Below are 15,008 nucleotides of genomic sequence, written 5' to 3'. Positions count from 1 at the left end.
GGGGCCAGCCAATCTAAAAGTGTCAGAGGACATTTTCCTGGACTCCTTTTAACTGTTCCCTCTAGCTTCTGCTCCTCTCCTCTTTCAGAGCAAGCTCCCAGTGGTACAAGCCTGCTTTACGAGGTTCAGTGAGGTTTTTGCACCCCTGATGTATCCTGGGCTTTGGGTTCTCAAGCTACCAAACCTCCCAGGGCCTTGATTGAAGTATAGCATACATTAGAGGTTGTCAACCTTCCTGACATTTCCGACCCTTTAATATGGTGTGGTGACTCTCAATCATAAAATTATATTTGTTGCTGCTTCATAACTGTAAACTTTGCTACTGTTATGAATTGTGTGGTGAATGTATGTGTTTCCTGACAATCCCGAGTACCCTTGTAAGAGGGGTCGCGACCCACAGGTTGAGAAACATTGGCATAAACGTATGTGCTGAGCGCTATTAGATTCCTTCATATATGATTTTGCCAGCTAGTCCATACTAGATTAATTGATTAAAGGACCCAAGAGAAGCCTGGTGTAGGAAACAGCCTGCCTTGCCAGCAGGTTGGTGGCCAAGTGATCTCTGGCCTAGGTAAGGAATGTAAGCTTTCTCTCAGGGTGTCTTCATACCAGGTAGGGAGCATGCGCCTGAAAGGCAGTCTCGGCTGTCTAGTGAGAACAGTTTTCGGAGGTGCTTTGCTTTCACTTAAGTATTGAGTTGATTGACCAAGGGTCACTCCTGACACCGAAGCTGGACTTCCATGTGGGTGCGAGTCTGCAAAAACCCTCAAGTCACCTATTTGCCTGTGAACGCGGAAGTGGGCGTGCCCGTGAAATGGCTGGTCCGGGCTAGTGTCAAAGCAGGTGAACGGAGATGGGGACTTGGGTTTTTGGACAGTGCATCGCTGTGCTGACGGTGTGCACAGCCCAGGGAATGTGTGGTTTTCAATTGAGCAGATTCTGGGGGAGCTTTGTGCTCTGCAAGAATAAGACCACAATGTGTCAGGCAGAGAGCTTGGGATGTGTGGTTTTACCTGCGTCTGCATTGTGTGTCCCCTTCTGTCTATCTCTGGGCAAACGTCCTGCTTTAGCAAGGCATTTGTTCGTTGTTGTGTGCAAGTCTGTGCGGCAGTGCCTGGGCCCTATTTGCTGCTGCTTGCTGGCTTTCCAGTTTCACTTGCGCCTGCAGTCAGGCTTGCACGTGCGCCAGCCTCTGTGCGCACGTCCCCGAGTGACCTGTGTGCGGTGCCCGGGGACCTTTGGGTCGTGTGCACTCGCTGCCTGTCTGCGCTGGCGAGCGCATCTCCACATGTCCGGGAGCACGTCTCCCGTCGTGTGCACGCTCCGTGTGCACGCCGCCCGCGTGTGTGTGCAGGGCGCTGCGCGCTGCGGCCGGAGGACCGCGCCAGGTTCCACGCGCCCCGCGTCCCCCCTCCTCCCCGCCCCCCCGCACCGCAGCGGGCCCCGCGATTGGCCGCCCGCTCCTCCAGCCGTCACCTCCTCCCCCGCCCCGCGCGCCCGCGGTCCCCGCTGTCCCCCGCGGTTCCGGCGAGGCCGCGCCGCGCTGCGCTCCGCTCCCATTGGCTGCGCGCGCCTTTGTGTGGCGGCAGCTGCGGCCCCAGCGCCTTTGAATGTCGAGAGGGGCCGGGAAGGGAGCCTTTCCATGGGCCATCTGTCTCCCCGCCAGCCGCCGCCCCGCCGCCCGCGCCCCGCGCTCCGCCTCCCGCCCCGGCGGCTCCCGCAGCCCCGCCGCCCGCGCCCCGGAGCCGCGCCACAAAGGGCCCGCGCGCAGCCGCCGCCGCTGCGCGAGGAGCCAGGATGGTCCTGGTCCACGTCGGCTATCTCGTGCTTCCAGTGTTTGGCTCTGTGCGAAACAGAGGTATCGCTTTTTCCTTTCGGGGTCTGCTTCTTTCCGAGCGTGGATCGCCGCAGGCATTGGGCGGGGGCGGGGGCGGGGGCGAGGGCGGGCGCGGCGGGCGGGCGGGCGGGGGCGCAGGCACAGCCGCGGGGCGAGGCGAGTGGTGCTGCTCCCCACCCCTTTCTGGGGAGACCCCCGAGTATGGGGTGGCACCCTCGCGGGAGCTTTTGTAGTGAAGTTAGGGTTTGGTGAATTTGGGTCCCTTCCTCCCCAGCCCCATTTTTTAAATTATTATTATTTGCGGCGGACGTGGTTCCTCCAAAATCACAGCCCCTTCCCCGACCTAGCCCCGTGTGACCGAAAGAAGGGGAGAGATGCATGCCGTGGTGTGTGTGTGTGTGTGTGTGTGTGTGTGTGTGAGAGAGAGAGAGAGAGAGAGAGAGAGAGAGAGAGAGAGAGAGAGAGAGAGAGAATATGTTTGATTTTCTGTGATTTGCCTTCTCTTTTTTTAAGGCATATTGTATTTTGTTCTGTTTTGTATTTTTTTCATTTTCGGGGCCTTAAGGCGGATGACCGGTGAGCTGGGCTCTGATAGCAACCCCATCCCATGCTCCAATCCTTTCCCTCTCATGGGCACTTGTACGTTCTTGTCTTCTCTCATTTAATCCTTTTTGTTTTATTGCCCTTATTCGGTGGTCCTGCACACCTCCCTCTCTGCAACTGTCTTTGTATGACAGTTGCATTTATAGGTTCATAAAAGCTTGTGTGCGCGTGTGCATGTGTGTGTGTGTATGTATGCATGTATACGTGTGTGTGAGCGGGTGCTTACGCGCTTCGGAAATCAGACGTGTGCTGCCTTGAACCCCTGGGCCGGTCCGGAGCGGGTTGTCTGTTCCTTGGGTGTTGAGCTGTGAGTGAGAACGAGGTGGGATGCTGCCCCTACGCCAGGCCTTTGCCTGGGGCAAGGGTTGACCAAGCAGCAGGCTGGCGCTGTCTTTTGTTTTTAACTGTGGTATATGGGGTGTGTTTGCACGGTCCCCCTACCCCACACCCCCTTTTCCTTACATTCCACTGCAACAATAGCTTGGTTCCCCCTTTCTCCCCCAACACCACATCTTCCATTTTCTTTTAATCAAAAATTCCCACTTCCCAAAGCAAATCTGAGATACATTTCAATTCATTTTTTTCTTTTTTGTATTCTGCCTCTGGACTCACATTTCTCTTGGAAATGTTTCTTCTCTCCCACTCCACGGCTGCTTAAATTCCCACTGGCTAACCTCCCCCTCCCTCCCCCCCCAGCCCCCGCCCTTACAAGAATGATGTCTTCCCTTTGGCCGACCGGGTTGGTCCTCCGAGTCAGAGCAGGGATGGGGGTGGGGTGGGGTCGCAGGGCCAGAGCTTTAGTGAGCCCCAGGGGCCAGACTGCACCAGGCCAGGGAAGCCCAGCCCTCCCTCCTTCAGCCAAACTGTCCCCAACCCCACGCCTCTCCCCAGAACCCTAAAGGCAAGGTTGGCCCTTTTTGGCCTGTTGGGACTGCAGTTTTTTTGTGTGATGATAGAGTGATGGCATTCTGCATTTATCAAATCTTTTTTTTTTCTTCATTGTGTAGCTCAGTGAATGGTCAACTCGCTGCTGTGTGCGCTGTGACCCTTCTGCCTCCGCATTTAGCTGTATTGTGACACCCCTCTTAACCATTTCCTGTCTCCATCCGAGGAAGGCATTGCTACTTAAGCGGCAGTATCCCCTATCTCGGGCCAGCTTGGGGGTGGGCAAGAAGGGAGGGAGGTCGAACCAGATCAGGAAATGCCACCCACTTCCCAGTACACAATTATTTCTTATTACTTGGCATTTCCTCTTAAAAAACGGGTGTGGAACATGACACTAGGCAGAAACTCAAAAATGATTAAGAAGGATGTTGAGCCTGAAAGTATAATTATCCTGATTAAATCATTATCATTCTCATTAATACCACCGATCCCTAAATACCATTGCAGCTTGCTGGTTCCATGTTTTGAAATTCAAATTGTTCAGCTGCCTTTAAATTTTATTTTTGATAACCCTCCTCCCCTCCATCAACCAAAATCCAACAAAAACCAATTCTGCCGGGCAGAATTGCAGTGGCAAACTTTCGCGGTAAACACGCCCACAGGCATTTTTTTAGGGTCTGAGGGGTGAGTTGGGCTGTGGGTGAAATTTTAGCACAATGTGCTGAGAAACTCATGACCTTCCGATAGAGGATACTAATGCTTACCTCAAAGGTCCTAAACCTTACGTTTCTTGTAAAACTATTATATAGTCTGCTAGCTTAAGCCTGTTCTTTTAGTTTCCATTGTAGTAGTGTAGGATGTAGGCCATTTCAGAATAGCTACAGAGAAATAACCATTTGTGTATCTTCATCATGTTTAGCTGAGTACACTGCACTGTAAATCCCTGTTAAGTGGACTCCTTTTGCCTTGGCTTGGAGGCTGTAGCAGCCCATTTCCCACTTGTCTGGGCGACCACCAGCTGGTCTCCTGGCAGCACCCAGGCAGACCATTTAGTTGGAGGCAAAATTTATTAAATATATATTAAAAAGAAAATCCATAATGAAATGACAGTTGCTGCTATTTCAGCTTCTGAAAAGAATCGGTGTACCGAGGTCCCTGGCTTAAGGGGAGCCACTGTGGCTATAGGTCCTAATTGTTTAATTGTACAACGTCAAGAGCATCTTTGGACATCTGCCCTGGCTCCCTCAGGGCTCCCTTCTGCTGCCTGGCCAGCCAGACCTGCTTGAAAAAACGGAAACAAAACAGCAACGATCATGAAAGAATAAGGCGCCTACTTTGAGGGCCCTTCCAAAATAGTCCCAAGGAGCTGCCTCAGAATGTCATTTGGCTATCTGAAAATAAAAAAATAAAAAAATAAAAAATAAAAATAAAAAACAAGAAAAAAAATCCGCAAAACAGAACAAAACAAAAACAAAACAAAACAGAAAACCTCAGCAAAATGGTTTTCCATTAAACAGGGGTAGCGTGTTCGGCTGTGCTGATTACTTCCTGTTCTTATTTTGTGGGTAATTTTTATGTATCGAATACCCTCTCGGTTGTGTATCTTTTCACCTTTTCTTGTACTAAAACTAAAGCATGATCTGTATATATTTTTTTTTACATCCCCCAGTTGACAATGTACAGCGCTCGGTTAGAGATGTTACCCCTGCTGAACCGCACTGTGGTCGTGTAGCCCGGGCCATCTGCTCATTGTACGCCTGCTTTTGTTCCGTTCCCCCTCCGAAGCATGGTGGGCCCAGCCTTTTCTTTTCTTTTCTTTTTTTTTTCCTTTTTCTTTCTTTTTCTTTTTTTTTTTTTTTTTGTATCGTGTGCATGATGACATTGTTACACACAGAATCCACTAATACTAATATACGATCTCAATAAAGAACTAGTTTTCCTATATTAACCTAGTGTGCTTTTTCTCTTGCTGTTTTTCCATTTATTGTTGTACACTCCCCACCCCTCGCTGTTTAGAGGCTCCTTGCTTTTCTGTCCTCAACCTCGCCAACCTCGCCCGCCCACCACCCCCACCTCCCATTGTTAAGAGTCGAGTGAATGCCTTTTCTTTGCCTTTCCTCCCCCACCCCCACCACCCTCGCCCTCCTCTTCTTTCCCTTTTTGTGGTATTGATATGGTGACTCTAATCTCTTGTAGTCCATATCTTATGACAATAGACCCCTGGGGCCATGGAGAAGGTCAGATGTCTTGTCTCACCCGGACAGCCCAACCGCACAGAGATCCTCTATCTTTGGTCACCTGTGTACTCAATACCCCCCCCCCCCGCCCCCGCCCCCCAAAACTCTCCACATAGTGTCCCAGCCACGAGGCACTGGGAAGGAAAAAGAAATCACACCCAGGCTGAGAGAAGGGATGCTGTACTTAACTAGCAATCTCGTAGCATTGACTCACCCGAAAAACCCATTTTGAGTTGTGTTTTAACTTTTCCGTTCACCGTCTCATTGATTTACTGTCCTTATAAATCATCCTGGGGGTGACACGTGACATGTAGCCAAAGCCGTGATCCAGAGCGCAATAGCATCCTTTTCTATGTGCAGATTGGGATTCGTGAGACCTGCAGTGTTAAGTTTGTCATTTAGATCCTGGGTAAGGAAGATGGCTTGGGACAGAAACCCCTGTGACCCCCTCCCCATCCCGGGTCTGGCAGCCCCACCTGGGACGGTCGGAGTCAGAAGAGTCTGTTCTTTCCGTGGGCCCTGAGCCAGTTAAAGCTGATTACAGCCTGCTTGCTTGACAGCTGCTTCATTTGTGGCCCTAGGCCCTCTCTGAGGAGAAAGCAAACCAGATCTGGCCATTGTCTCAGAGTGTGTGCTGGTTGGGGTGGGGGTGGGGAGGTCAGGAGGGAAGTCAGGACTTCCATCCACATTGCAAGAAGTCTTCCAAATACCTACCCCCTTCTCCCTTCCTGTAATCGCTCTGGAAAAGCCAACAGAAAATTATCTCCCTCCCCACCCCTACCCCCAGTGGAACCCAAATTCAAGCATTTGTCAATTACATCTATTCAATTTCAGCCCAGAACAAGCCTTGTTAAATGAGGCGTTTTAGACACCAGAGGAAATCAGTTGATTAAAGAAATTCATGGTTCCTTCAAGGGGTCATCATTCGAAGCTGTTTCTCTTGGCCGATGTGCTTAGTCCTGGCTCCTCTAGGCTGTCTTCTGGGAAGGCCTCCCCTTGTCCCCTCAGGGAGGATGGCCATTTCACTGTTGTCTGACCACTGCTTCTTTGCTATCTTTGTGGCCTCGTGAGACACCACCAACCCCAGAGGGCTGCCCTCTCTGCTCGGGCCCTTTGTTCTTTTCTCCCTGGCCAGGGTGGAAAAGCTGAACTGATTTACTGTGACACGGGCACACAAGGATGTTCCTGGCGGAGGCTTGTGCTCTGATGTGTTCAAAAGGAGATATGCAGGTCTGTGAAGCCAGTCCCTTGAAGGTTCCCTGGTTTTCCTTTAATTTATTTTCTTTTGGGTTTGTTTGAGACCTAAGTGTGGTAACCCTTTCATCTCACCTAATCAAAACAAACTGCCTGATAACTCTCGCTTCCTCCAAAAGACAAATATTAACCGACTCTAAGGTTTTACTTTCCTCACTTGATGTCCAGCTTTTCAGAATTCTCTAGCAGTCCGTTTCAAGGGTAGTTCTTCACTAATCCAGTAATTGTACAGAATGCAGTTGACTTAAATGGTCCCATGCCTTAGCAACATTATTGAGTCTCTGCTGTATACAACCCAATATTGAGTCTCGAATGTGTACGTATTGAGGCCCTACTGTATACAACCCAGTTCATCAGAACATGTTCAGGAGAATTCTCCCCTGACTTCGCAATCCGACATCTAACTATAAAGCCACCGCACACTGTCCTTCATTCTCTCAGCCAACTATCTGCCGTAGGAGCTTTTGACTCCAGGATCCGGTACCCTGAGGTCTCCAGTGACATAGAGAACATCTCTTGTTCCAGGTTTCTCTGGGTTTCCCTTCTGGATAACTAGCAGCAGAGAATCAGTTTTCTTTAATAGAAATTTCCCCACAAAACAGCCAATGCAATTAAGCTTTCAAGTTGAGGGGATAAGGCCACGCAGACTGCTGCCTCTCCATCTGCCCACTCTTTCCCCTCGTCCTTTCTCTCTGTACGTAAGCATCCTGAAATTTCTCCTTGGAAACTTGATGGCTTCCTAGGAAGTGGAAAACACAGCTTTGACCTGTATCTGGTGTTAGTTGGAGTCTCCCTAGAGCTGGCCAGAGGACAATTGGCTCTTGATTTTTGACCTGTAACTGTGGGTCTCTCAATTCTGCTGGACCACAGCTGTCCTGACACACAGGACACTTTCACCTTAATTTCTCTATAGATGTAAACAGCTTTTTAAAAATTCCTGGCTTAACATACTGAAGCAAACAAGTGTCCGTTTCTGGTATAGTTTATCCGCAGAGGGTCTTTCTTTCCTTAGCAAGCTCAGGTTCCGCATAATTGATGAAGTACTTGCAATGCCTGTTCTTCGTGTTTCAATCACTCATCCTTCCATTCACTTACGTGTCCATTCATTTTAGTTCATGAATAGTTATTAAATACCTGCTTGGACCAAACACTGGGCTAAGGGGGTGCAGAAGGAGATCTCCTAAGGCTGAGACTCAACGAGCAATGCTCAACAAACTAGAGACTGCCTGAGACACCCGAGCAGAGGGCCTGAGAGGGCAGCAGAGGGATCTCATTTGGAGTGGTCTAGGACTTGAGTCCTGGCTGTCTCGACCTGGAAGGGGGATACAGGTACCATTCTGAGCATCATTTGGATAATGACCATCATGAAACCTACGTCATAGGATGTGTTTAAACTAGTCAAAGGCATCTGGCACACAGTGGTGTCAAGGACAGGCTATAAAGCTAGCTGCTCCTTGCCATTCACTACTGCAGGCATTTACTGTCCCAAGGGTCAGGATCACATAAGGTCAGAGATGGTGATACTGTGGAGCTTTGTCGTGTGTGCCTCTGAGATGGCATGTACACAGACACAGAGAGCTCCAGGTAGGGTGGGGAACAGGGCATGCGTATGGTATATGCACGTGGGTGCACATGGGTGTTCGGGAGACCTGGGTAGAATTGTTGGTTTCTGCAGTTGCAGGGGCAGCTGTAGGGTCATGGCCCCGTGTTTGGATAAGTCTCTCCAAATCATAACTCCAGGGTCATGTAGCACAAGCTCTATAGAATCTGTAGTCAAGTCTGCACAGGATATTGAGGCCACTTTCTGAGGCTTTTGGGATCGTCTGGACTTTCTTCTCTAGCCTCTGGTTTTCCATTAAGGAAAAGGATCAAGTCTATGTGGAGGACTGGGAGATGGAAGGTCTTTGGTGTGCCTTGGACAGTGGATCACAAAGATAAATGGAGATGAGGGGGAACAGTCAGCTCTGGTGAGCTATGAACCCAGAGCGCGGATAAATGTGGAACTTGGCAGAGAGAAGACGACTGTGGTGGTCTGGGAGGTGGGACCTGTACAGCTTTTCTGCACTGTTGAGTAGGACATCAGTGCTGGTGTTGTGATGCTGTGTCTGGTATCCCCTACAGGGTTGTTCCCAGGTAGCTCTGGCTGCTAGGCTTTCCCTGGGGGCTGCCTGCCTCAAAACTTCAGCCCCTCTGGCAGCTGGACCACTGTGTCCTACACACACACACACACACACACACACACACACACACACACACACACACGGTGGGGAAGGGTAGATGGAGAGATGAAGAGAGAGAGAGAGAGAGAGAGAGAGAGAGAGAGAGAGAGGGAGAGAGAGAGAGGAATGTCATCTATACCCTTGAGGAACAAAAAGCTAGAAAGAGCCAATCTTGGGGTATGCACTTGGAGTTCATAGGCATGGGCGTGGCCATGAAAGCAAGGGTGGGTGGTGAGAAGGAAGCGTTGATCTCGGGGTCAGCCTATTATCAAGTCATTTCCTCCAGGTATAACCATAGCCTGCGGGGACATTGTTGAGGACCTGGAAGGAAATTGAGGATCAAAGCGGCAAAAGCCTTTGCTATCGTCTCCCTGTTCATCCAAGTGGCCGCTGACTCAGGGTGACTGGTCGCCCAGTCTTCGTTCCTTGTGTCTTCTGTAGTTTGCAGACTGTTCCGAACCCCTGACACCGAGCTAAGCACAGGAACAGCAATTCTTGCTTGGTGTTTGTATCTGGTGGGAACAACTCGGAGAGCCAGGCTCTGTGTCCACACCGGCTGTGAAGCTATGATGTATGGGTGGATGTATGTTCTGAAATGCAGGGTTAGAAGGTCTGTAGGACTGGACGTTAGAATGTAGGACCAGCAGGGTCTCCAGCAGGGATGGTAAGCTCTTCACCTTTACATGCTTACATCGAGGAAGCTGCCCGGTGTCCCGGAGGTGCCCTGATTTCTGCAGAGTAGAACAGCTGCCCCTTTGGAGAGGCGGTGCCTCTCCCGTTGTGAGTCTGTGTGGTGGTGTTTCTTAGATCGCCTTGGTGACTTCACGGATGACGAGCGCTACATTACAGAGAGGATGGAATCCTCTTTTGAGAAGTTTAGAGAGTCAACCTGTGGCATTCACCGTGGCATGACCCTCTGAGCGCATGCGTGGAATGCCTCGGCGTGATCCGCTGGGCGCATGCGTGGAACGCCTCCCGCATTTCTGTATTTGCATTTGTTGTGCACTTGTGTGTAGAGTTGACATATAAACAACTGTGCTTTGCACTGGAGGTGGAATCAGAGCCACATGCTTGCTAGGCACATGCTCCACCACTGAGCTACATCCCAGCCCCACACCCCACTTAAATTTTTGAGAGTCTCTGCAAGTTGTCTAGACCAGCCTCAAACTTGGATCTTCCTGCTTCATAGTGCTGAGTAGTGGGGTTGTAGGCCTTCCACACTGGGCCCAGCTACGATCTCCATTTTAATTCCACGCGAGCAGCTTCACAGTTTGCTGAGCTGTTCTCACAGACATTGCTTTCAGCGGCCATGTAACATTTCACTGGAGTCACTCACTACGAGTGTCACAGGATGGTTAAGGGTGGTCATGATGGTTCCTGCCCTCTATCAGGTCTGTTCACTGACAGGCTCAGCGAGGGTCCAGGCAAGGGGATAGAGGAGGGGGTGCAGCTAAGACAATCTCAGCAGCAGCCCGGGGTCTGGTCCTTCTGCCGGGACCGTCTACACTGGTTATGACTTACCATCGTTTCTGGTACCGTGTCAATCAGATGGTGAGTCCGTAGTTGGTGCTTTCTGGAGCTTGTCACATGAAGCAATGCACACAAACCGAGCAGAGAAGCCAGCCAAAGGCAGGGGCCTTGCGGAGCTCAGTGGAAAGAGTCCTGGCTTCCATCCCGTTCCCTTGCTAACCGCCCTATGAGGCTGGCCAAAGCTGAGGGCTCTCCGACTTCACTTCCTGTCTGCCAAGGAGATAATCGGCCTTAATTACCCTTCCTGTTCTAAAAAAGCCCTGATTTCCTCTTGATGTGAACTTATACTTCCTCTGCCCTTTTTTGCCTTTTTTTCTGGGAGGCAGTTACTTGTGCCTTGGCGCATGGTGGGCGAGGGCCCTTCTGTTGGCAGGTTACGTGGTGCTGCAGGCAGGGAAGGAGCAGTGTGGGGCGGAGGTGACTCTCCTTGAAACACGAATGAGGTGTGCTGCCTCTGGCTGGGTAGCCCCCTCCTCCAAAAGGGGATGGGTGGTGACGTCACCCACACGATGGCTTGGGTATGTCAATGCCAGTGTGCGTTTCCTAGCTCTTAGGGCTGGCCTCCTCAGCCCAGGAGAGCAAGTATCAGAGATGAGGTGGAGAGCCAGGAGCTTCGGCCTATAGGGAGCAGGACTCAGCTAGCACCTGTCCCAAGGATGGAAGACCCCGCCCCACCCCCTCCCCAACCCTGACAGCTGCTGTTTCCCTCCCCTCTTTCTAATGTGGGGCTGGAAGGGGTGGGGTTGTTCCCTGTCTTTCCAGACAGCTTAAGTCGCCCCAGCTTTTCTCCTCAGCTGCCAGAATCCCTTTTGCCCCAATCCTGAGAGCTGGGGGGCCATCTCTGGGCTGCCGCCTTTCTAGCCCAACCCTATCTCAGAACAACAACTTCTGCTCTGAGCTCTGTGGAAACTGACAGATGAATGTGACCATTCCCACTCCTGGCTGCCTTTCCTCAGCCAAAAGAGGCTCTTCCACAAAACCTCAGCCTGCTTGGCAGGTCTCGTTCCCTGGAGTGAGAAACCACAGGCCTCCCCATTACCTACCTCTTTGGCCACTGAGGTCTTGGTCTGCTGACCAGAGCTGAAGATCCTGTTCCACAGAAAGAGTAGAGAGCTGGCAAGACTTAGGCCCAGGCGTCTCTTCTCACAGCTTCCTATACTACCGTCACCCTATAACCCCAAATGTACCTAGCTTCTGCAGAGGGTGATCACAGAGGTACTAGATAGGGCTTCCGTTCTGGTCTCGTCAGTGTTCATCAGAGCTTCTAATCTTGGATGCCAGGGCAAGCAAGCCACAGCCTTAGCCTCACCTCATGGGCGGAGGAGGAAGTTGAAGCAGGTCAGGAGGGAGGCGCCTGGCACTAGGGAACTGAGGGATGCGCAGTTGCCCCAGAGCAGGGTGTGCCCTTCTACAAAGCCCTAGAGGTTTGGCAGTATGACATGATGCCAGGATGAAGCTGTGATGTGGACGAGAAGATAGACAGGCTGGAGTGAGGGAGGGAACCTCAGCTTGGTCAGACCTTGCAAGTGAGGGCAGACAGACAGGTTGACCTGGCTACTAGACTAGGGTGGCATTTCTTCTGAAGGGTCCCTGTGCCTTCCCAGAGAGAGGTGGGAGAAATAAAGGACAAGATGGGAAGGCAAGGGAGGTGGCAGAGGCCAGCTCGGTTATGTTCCCTAGGGTCTCCACAGCAGGGGTATCTGTCAGTCCCAGGCACCCCAGATCTGGGCCCACGCCTGAGGGTCCCCACCCTGGCAGGTGGGTATCTGTCCTCAAGTAGCCTCTAGACTCCAGGGAAACTAGATATGTACTTGGAAGGTCCCAGAACTCTGAGTCTGGGGTCAGAAAAGGACCTGGACTTAAGGCGAGAACAAATGGCAGTTTCCAATTCTTCTGAATTTATTTAAAAAAAAAAAAGCGATTTAAAAAAATTAAACAAGGAATCTGACTTTACATAAACTTGAACAAAAACTCTAGGACTTTGCAATATCTAGTCTAGTTGCTTCATATCCTTCCCACATGTGAGCACTTCGGGATCAGGTAGGGAATACGTGGTTGGCCCAAGGCCTCTTCTTTGCAGTGCTAGAGACCCAAGCTATTTAGTGGCTAGAGTTGGGATTCTGTTCAGTTCATGGTGGCTTTGCAGACATGGTGGTGTGTCTGGGTGAGTCTTGAAGACAACATGAATGTAGCCGGACAGAGAGAGGCCCACGGCTTGAAGACAAATCCGAGGTTGGGGTATGAGAAAGGCCTCCTGAGGGGATTCTCAGTTGGAGCTGTCCCTGGTGCGCCAAGATACCCTCAGGACATATACCCTACAGTTGCTGTGCAGCCGACACTGGTTGCGATTAACAAATCTTTCTTAAATCCCTTCAAACAGACTCCCTTAGTTTCCCCCAGTTCCCAGGGACCGGTTCCCAAGTAGGGCTGGGCCTGCATTTGCTGAATGTCTTTCAAGAAGGGACGGGGTGGTAGTGGTGGTAGTTAGTGTATGTAGTGGGAGGTAGGGGTAGGGGGAGAGAAGAAGAGAGGAACACACACAGACACAGACACACACACACAGACACACACACACTCAGGCTCACCATCTATCACCTACCAGCTGGCCCATTTGTTCTTCTTGGGACTTGAATCTCTTCTGAAAAGATGGTACAGCGTTGATTTGATACCAGTGCCACAAGACGGTGGTAGAAGCCGATTATGATGCATAGGAACTGAGAGGTACACAAACACCTGCAAGTCCTTAGCAAGAGGTGGTCCTTTTCTGAACCCCACCCAGGTGTTCCCTCCCCTTCCGCAAGCACCTGCCTGCTTCCCGTGTTAGAAATAGTATCAAGGACATGGCAAGTGCAAAGGGATCCTGGGAAGACAGGGCAGACAGGAGATGGTCAGGCATGTTGCATGTAGCTGAATTCTGAAAGCGGTCATGAGTCTCCATTTTGAGTGGGGGCAGTAGAGACACAGATATCTTCTGGCCACCACCTCCCCGGCAGCACCTCTGGACACTTGTGAAATGGATAGAGAATGCAGAATCAGGCCTCACAACCAGAACTCAGTCAGTGGTCAGTCTGGGTAGCAGTGTGGGGTCATTATCCTGAATGGAGAGAGGCCAATGAAACCCTGGAGTCCTCTGTGCGGGGGAGATCTGGATTCTGCAGCTGTCGGGCCAGTTCTGGCACCTGTCCTGCCCACACGGGCCCAAATTCAACCCAAGAGGTAAATGTCAGAGTCCCGTGGCTGTCACCTTTGCCTGAGTTTTCCTTTCTTTTCCTGGGGTATTGGGTCCTCTTGCCTCATTGCCATCTGTCTGTCCATCCCATCCACTTTCTATCTCCTGTCCTTTCCACTGGCTTGGACATGTTCACCCTGGCTCTCCTTCCTTGCCTCTCCCTCTGCTGGTCTGAACCTGCCTGAGCATCCCGTGGGGAGGCGGGCTTCTTTGTCCTTGATGGGATGTATGAGGTCTTCCTCTAACGCGGTCAACCTTTTCAGGCCGTTGGTTCTGGCCTCCGACGGTAGGGCTTTCATTCTATCCTGCCATGATGAAGTAAGCTCTGGATGTGCCGTATCCAATGTGCTGCCTGGTGTCTGTCCAGCAGGCTGCCCTCAAGGTTACACGTGTCTCTCCTGCTAGGAGTTGCCATGTGCAGTCACTCTCTGCTGCTTGCTGCTACCCTGAATATGGTAAGAGGAAGAACTTTTGAGCCTCAGCATTCTCATCTATGAAATGGGAACAATCGTAGTGACCTCCCAACAGGGTTATGAGGGGGCTCAGATGAAGGGAGAGCGAATTTGATCCAGGACCCAAAGCCAGGTCTTGGGGACTCCATGATGACACCCACATAAGAACAGCGATGGATATCCGTGTAATGTCCACTCTGTGCCAGGCATGGTCCCAGTCCCTTATGTCCCCTGAAGAAACGGAGTTCCGTGGGAAATGGATGGGTGGATGGGCCAAAAGTATTTACTTGAGCCTGTCTTAACATGGACACGTGCTGGGGGAGGAGCGCCTGTGACTGAGCAAGGGTTAAAGGGTGCGCACTGAGCAGGATGGGGTGGTAAAATCATGCTGCAGGTAAGGGCAGCAGGGAAGGAGACCTGTTGAGGGTGGGGTGACGGGGGCACCACCATGCCTCTCTATGGACCCTAAACCATCAACGGAACAAAAGTATTGCCTGCTGCTCGGGAATCAAACATCCACAGTCTACTCTGAGCCCAGGCTTGCCCTGAGCTGGGTGCTGTCCTAGAAGACCATGAAAAACACACCAGGGTTCCACCGTCTCCCGGAGAGCAGTGATGGATAGTGCTCTGGGTAAGGGGATTAGCATACTCGGTGCTGGGAGGGTGATGGCTGGGGGAGAGAGAGCAGTGGTCTATGTCTGATAGAATTCTCTAGAAGCTGCAGGTGGGATTGAACTTGGCACAGGAACATGGGTGGCAATC

General features: G+C 51.3%; 1 protein-coding gene across 1 annotated transcript in view; it reads left to right on the top strand.

Moving 5' to 3' along the window:
• Nucleotides 1–1,524: 1,524 nt before the first annotated feature.
• Ark2c (arkadia (RNF111) C-terminal like ring finger ubiquitin ligase 2C) overlaps nt 1,525–15,008 on the top strand; it is a 110,889-nt gene continuing 97,405 nt past the window's right edge. The window contains exon 1 of the mRNA XM_021150820.3: nt 1,525–1,858. Within this exon, the coding sequence (XP_021006479.1) occupies nt 1,798–1,858 (61 nt within the window). The 5' untranslated portion in view covers nt 1,525–1,797. The remainder of the gene's footprint in view (nt 1,859–15,008) is intronic.

This window comes from Mus caroli, unplaced genomic scaffold, assembly GCF_978045245.1.
Source record: "Mus caroli unplaced genomic scaffold, Mus_caroli_1 scaffold_19, whole genome shotgun sequence".
NCBI lineage: Eukaryota > Metazoa > Chordata > Mammalia > Rodentia > Muridae > Mus > Mus caroli.
Note: the sequence above shows the minus strand (reverse complement) of the source record. Positions and strands in the feature narration are given on the sequence as shown.